This window comes from Bubalus bubalis, chromosome 8 (assembly GCF_019923935.1).
Source record: "Bubalus bubalis isolate 160015118507 breed Murrah chromosome 8, NDDB_SH_1, whole genome shotgun sequence".
NCBI lineage: Eukaryota > Metazoa > Chordata > Mammalia > Artiodactyla > Bovidae > Bubalus > Bubalus bubalis.
Genome location: NC_059164.1, coordinates 23,879,502 through 23,883,181, shown reverse-complemented (window position 1 = coordinate 23,883,181; position 3,680 = coordinate 23,879,502). Strand labels below are relative to the sequence as shown.

At 44.8% G+C, this 3,680-nt stretch overlaps 1 protein-coding gene across 1 annotated transcript; it reads left to right on the top strand.

Annotated features, from left to right (window-relative positions):
* Positions 1–619: 619 nt before the first annotated feature.
* Positions 620–2,313, top strand: LOC102408354 (adiponectin receptor protein 2-like). The gene is given in 2 exon segments (XM_044946503.1): positions 620–1,818; positions 1,820–2,313. Coding segments are annotated over 2 exon segments (1,158 nt in total). The 5' UTR covers positions 620–718; the 3' UTR covers positions 1,878–2,313.
* The last annotated feature ends 1,367 nt before the right edge of the window (positions 2,314–3,680 follow it).

Sequence of the window (3,680 nt, the reverse complement as noted above, 5' to 3'; positions counted from 1 at the left end):
AACTCAAAAGCCTCTTGATGAAAGTGAAAGTAGAGAGTGAAAAAGTTGGCTTAAAGCTCAACATTCAGAAAACGAAGATCATGGCATCTGGTTCCACCACTTCATGGGAAACAGATGGGGAAACAGTGGAAACAGTGTCAGACTTTATTTTTCTGGGCTCCAAAATCACTACAGATGGTGACTGCAGCCATGAAATTAAAAGACGCTTACTCCTTGAAAGGAAGGTTATGACCAACCTAGATAGCATATTCAAAAGCAGAGACATTACTTTGCCAACAAAGGTCCATCTAGTCAAGGCTATGGTTTTTCCAATGGTCGTGTATGGATGTGAGAGTTGGACTGTGAAGAAGGCTGAGCGCCGAAGAATTGATGCTTTTGAACTGTGGTGTTGGAGAAGACTCTTGAGAGTCCCTTGGACTGCAAGGAGATCCAACCAGTCCATTCTAAAGGAGATCAGCCCTGGGATTTCTTTGGAGGGAATGATGCTAAAGCTGAAACTCCAGTAGTTTGGCCACCTCATGTGAAGAGTTGACTCATTGGAAAAGCCTCTGATGCTGGGAGGGATTGGGTGCAGGAGGAGAAGGGGACGACAGAGGATGAGATGGCTGGATGGCATCACTGACTCGATGAACAGTCAACTCAGTATCCTAAACATCCACCCTCCCAAGAAGAAGGGACAGAAAGAAAGAACTCTTTGTCAGAAAGCCTTGGGTGTCCCATGAACGAGACAGAGGAAAACCGGTTGGAGCACAGCAAGACTCCAGAGCCAGCTGTCAGGCTCAGGAAAGGGCACCAGCTCGATGGCGCGAGGAGCTGTGACAGTGGCGTCCACCACGGAGGTCGGGAGCCTCTCGTAGCGGCGTCTGTCCTTTCTTCCTATCATAAAAAAAGCGTGGAGGAGCGTGAGTGCGATGATGGAGCATCTCAGGAAGATGAGGGGTTCATGGGCATGTCCCCCCTCCTGCAAGCCCACCATGCCATGGAGAGGATGGAAGAGTTTGTTTGTAAGGTCTGGGAGGGTCGATGGCGAGTGATCCCTCACGACGTGCTACCTGAGTGGCTCAAGGATAACGACTTCCTCCTGCATGGACACCGGCCCCCCATGCCTTCTTTCCGGGCCTGTTTTAAGAGCATTTTCAGAATACACACCGAGACAGGCAACATCTGGACACATCTCTTGGGTTGTGTGTTCTTCCTGTGCCTGGGGATCTTTTATATGTTTCGCCCCAACATCTCCTTTGTGGCCCCCCTGCAGGAAAAGGTGGTCTTTGGATTATTCTTCCTGGGGGCCATTCTCTGCCTTTCTTTCTCATGGCTGTTCCACACAGTCTACTGCCACTCAGAAGGGGTCTCCCGGATCTTCTCCAAACTGGATTACTCTGGTATTGCTCTTCTGATTATGGGAAGTTTTGTTCCTTGGCTTTATTACTCCTTCTACTGTAACCCGCAACCTTGCTTCATCTACTTGATTGTTATCTGTGTTCTGGGCATCGCAGCCATCATCGTCTCCCAGTGGGACATGTTCGCCACCCCCCAGTACCGGGGCGTGAGAGCAGGAGTGTTTCTGGGCCTCGGCCTGAGCGGGATCATCCCCGCCTTGCACTACGTCATCTCGGAGGGCTTCCTGAAGGCTGCCACCATCGGGCAGATCGGCTGGCTGTTGCTCATGGCCGGCCTCTACATCACGGGGGCGGCCCTGTACGCTGCCCGCATCCCCGAGCGCTTCTTCCCCGGCAAGTGTGACATCTGGTTTCACTCTCATCAGCTGTTCCACATCTTTGTGGTGGCTGGCGCGTTCGTCCACTTCCACGGGGTCTCACCTCCAGGAGTTCCGTTTCATGGTCGGCGGAGGCTGCAGCGAAGAGGACGCACTGTGACAGCGGCCAGAGGCCGGGGACGGTGACCCCCACTGGCCCTAACGCCAGTGCCAGAGGAGCCCCACAGTGCGGGGCTTTGTGACGCCCCAGGGCTCCACGTGGTCCGCAACTGGGAAGAGAAAAATAAATCACACCTCACAGGTGGAGAAGACGCGAGATGGCCCAGCCCTGCCTTGTTCTTGGGTCTGGCCGACGGAGGGCGCTCGCGCCGCGGGCACGCTGGCCTCTGTGCTTGTAGCCGGCGGGGCCGTCAGCCGGAGGCCCCTCCTCCTCCCTCCTCTCTCCTTAGAAACGGTGACACCGACCAGTGTTGGCGAACATTTATTATGTCCTCCGAGGGGTGGCAGTGTGATTTTAGATGCCCTTTTGGGAGAACAAAGAAATTAATGTAAATAAGATTTCTAACTTACTGTTTAAATAAAAATTTATATAAATGTTTAAAAAAAAAAAAAAAAAAAGTGGGCAAAGGACCTGAATAAACATTTTTCCAAAGAAGGCATACATATGGCCAACAGGTACATGAAAAGTGCTCAATACCATTAATCACCAGTGAAATGTAAATCAAAAGCACACTGAGATATCACCTTATATCTATTAGGATGACTATCATCAAAGGAACAAGAGTTAAGAAATACTTACGAGGATGTGGAGAAAAAGGAACCCCTGTACACCATTGGTGAGAATGTAAACTGCTACAGCCATTGTGGAAAACAGTATGGAGTTTCTTTAAGAAAATAAAAATAGATCCTTCTATCTATAGGATTCAGAAATCCCTCTCCTGGGTATATATCCAAAGGGAACGAAACCACGTCTCCAAAAGATATCTGTAGCCCCATATTAAGTGCAGGATTGTTCACACACTAGAAATATTATTCAGCCATTAAAAAGATGGAAATTCTGTCTTGGCAACATGGACGAATCTAGAGGATATTATGCTTAGTGAAATAAGGTAGAAAAAGGCAAGTATTGCATGCTATCACTTTTCACCTGTGTGGAATATGACAGAAAATAAGTCAAACTTACAGAAAGTAGAAAAGTGGATGCCAGGGGCTATGGGCTGGGGGGAAGTAAGGACAACTAAGTAAAATAGTAAAGACTTTCAGTTATAAGATTAATAAAGTATAATGGGTCTAATATATAGCATGGCAACTGTAGTTGATACCACTGTATTGTTAAATTAAAATTTGTTAAGAAAGTTAGAACATAAATGTTATTGCTAGAAAAAAAGGTAAATATGTAATGTGATGGATTTGATAATTAAACTTGAAGTGTGAAATCCTTTCACCACGTATATGTAATATATCAAGTCATAGTATCATAAACTTGAAATATCTTAAAAATGTATTTATCATTTAAATTTCAATAAAGCTAAAAATAAAATATCCATATTACTAAAAAACTGTGCAGAGAAAACATAACATGCTTAAATAGCAAAAGACAAGAGGGGAAAAAGCCTACATCCAAAAAAAAAAAAGAAAACCAGAAAGCAAAGAGGGTGACATAATTAAGTCCAAACTTAGATACTAACTAAAAATACATGAATAAGTTTTAAATTTTTGGTTGAAATTTGAGAAAAATAAAAACCTGGCATTTGTTATTTTACAAATATATTTATAAGATAATGATAGACAAAGTTTAAAATAAAAGAATGAACTGGTAAATGTAACCAAACAAAAGAACAGGCAGGCATTACTAACATCACTGAAATAATTATAGTGTAAGTAATTACAACAATTTAACATGCTAGTAAGGTTATGCTCAAAATCCTTCAAGCTAGGCTTTAAAGCAATGTGGTGATGATAG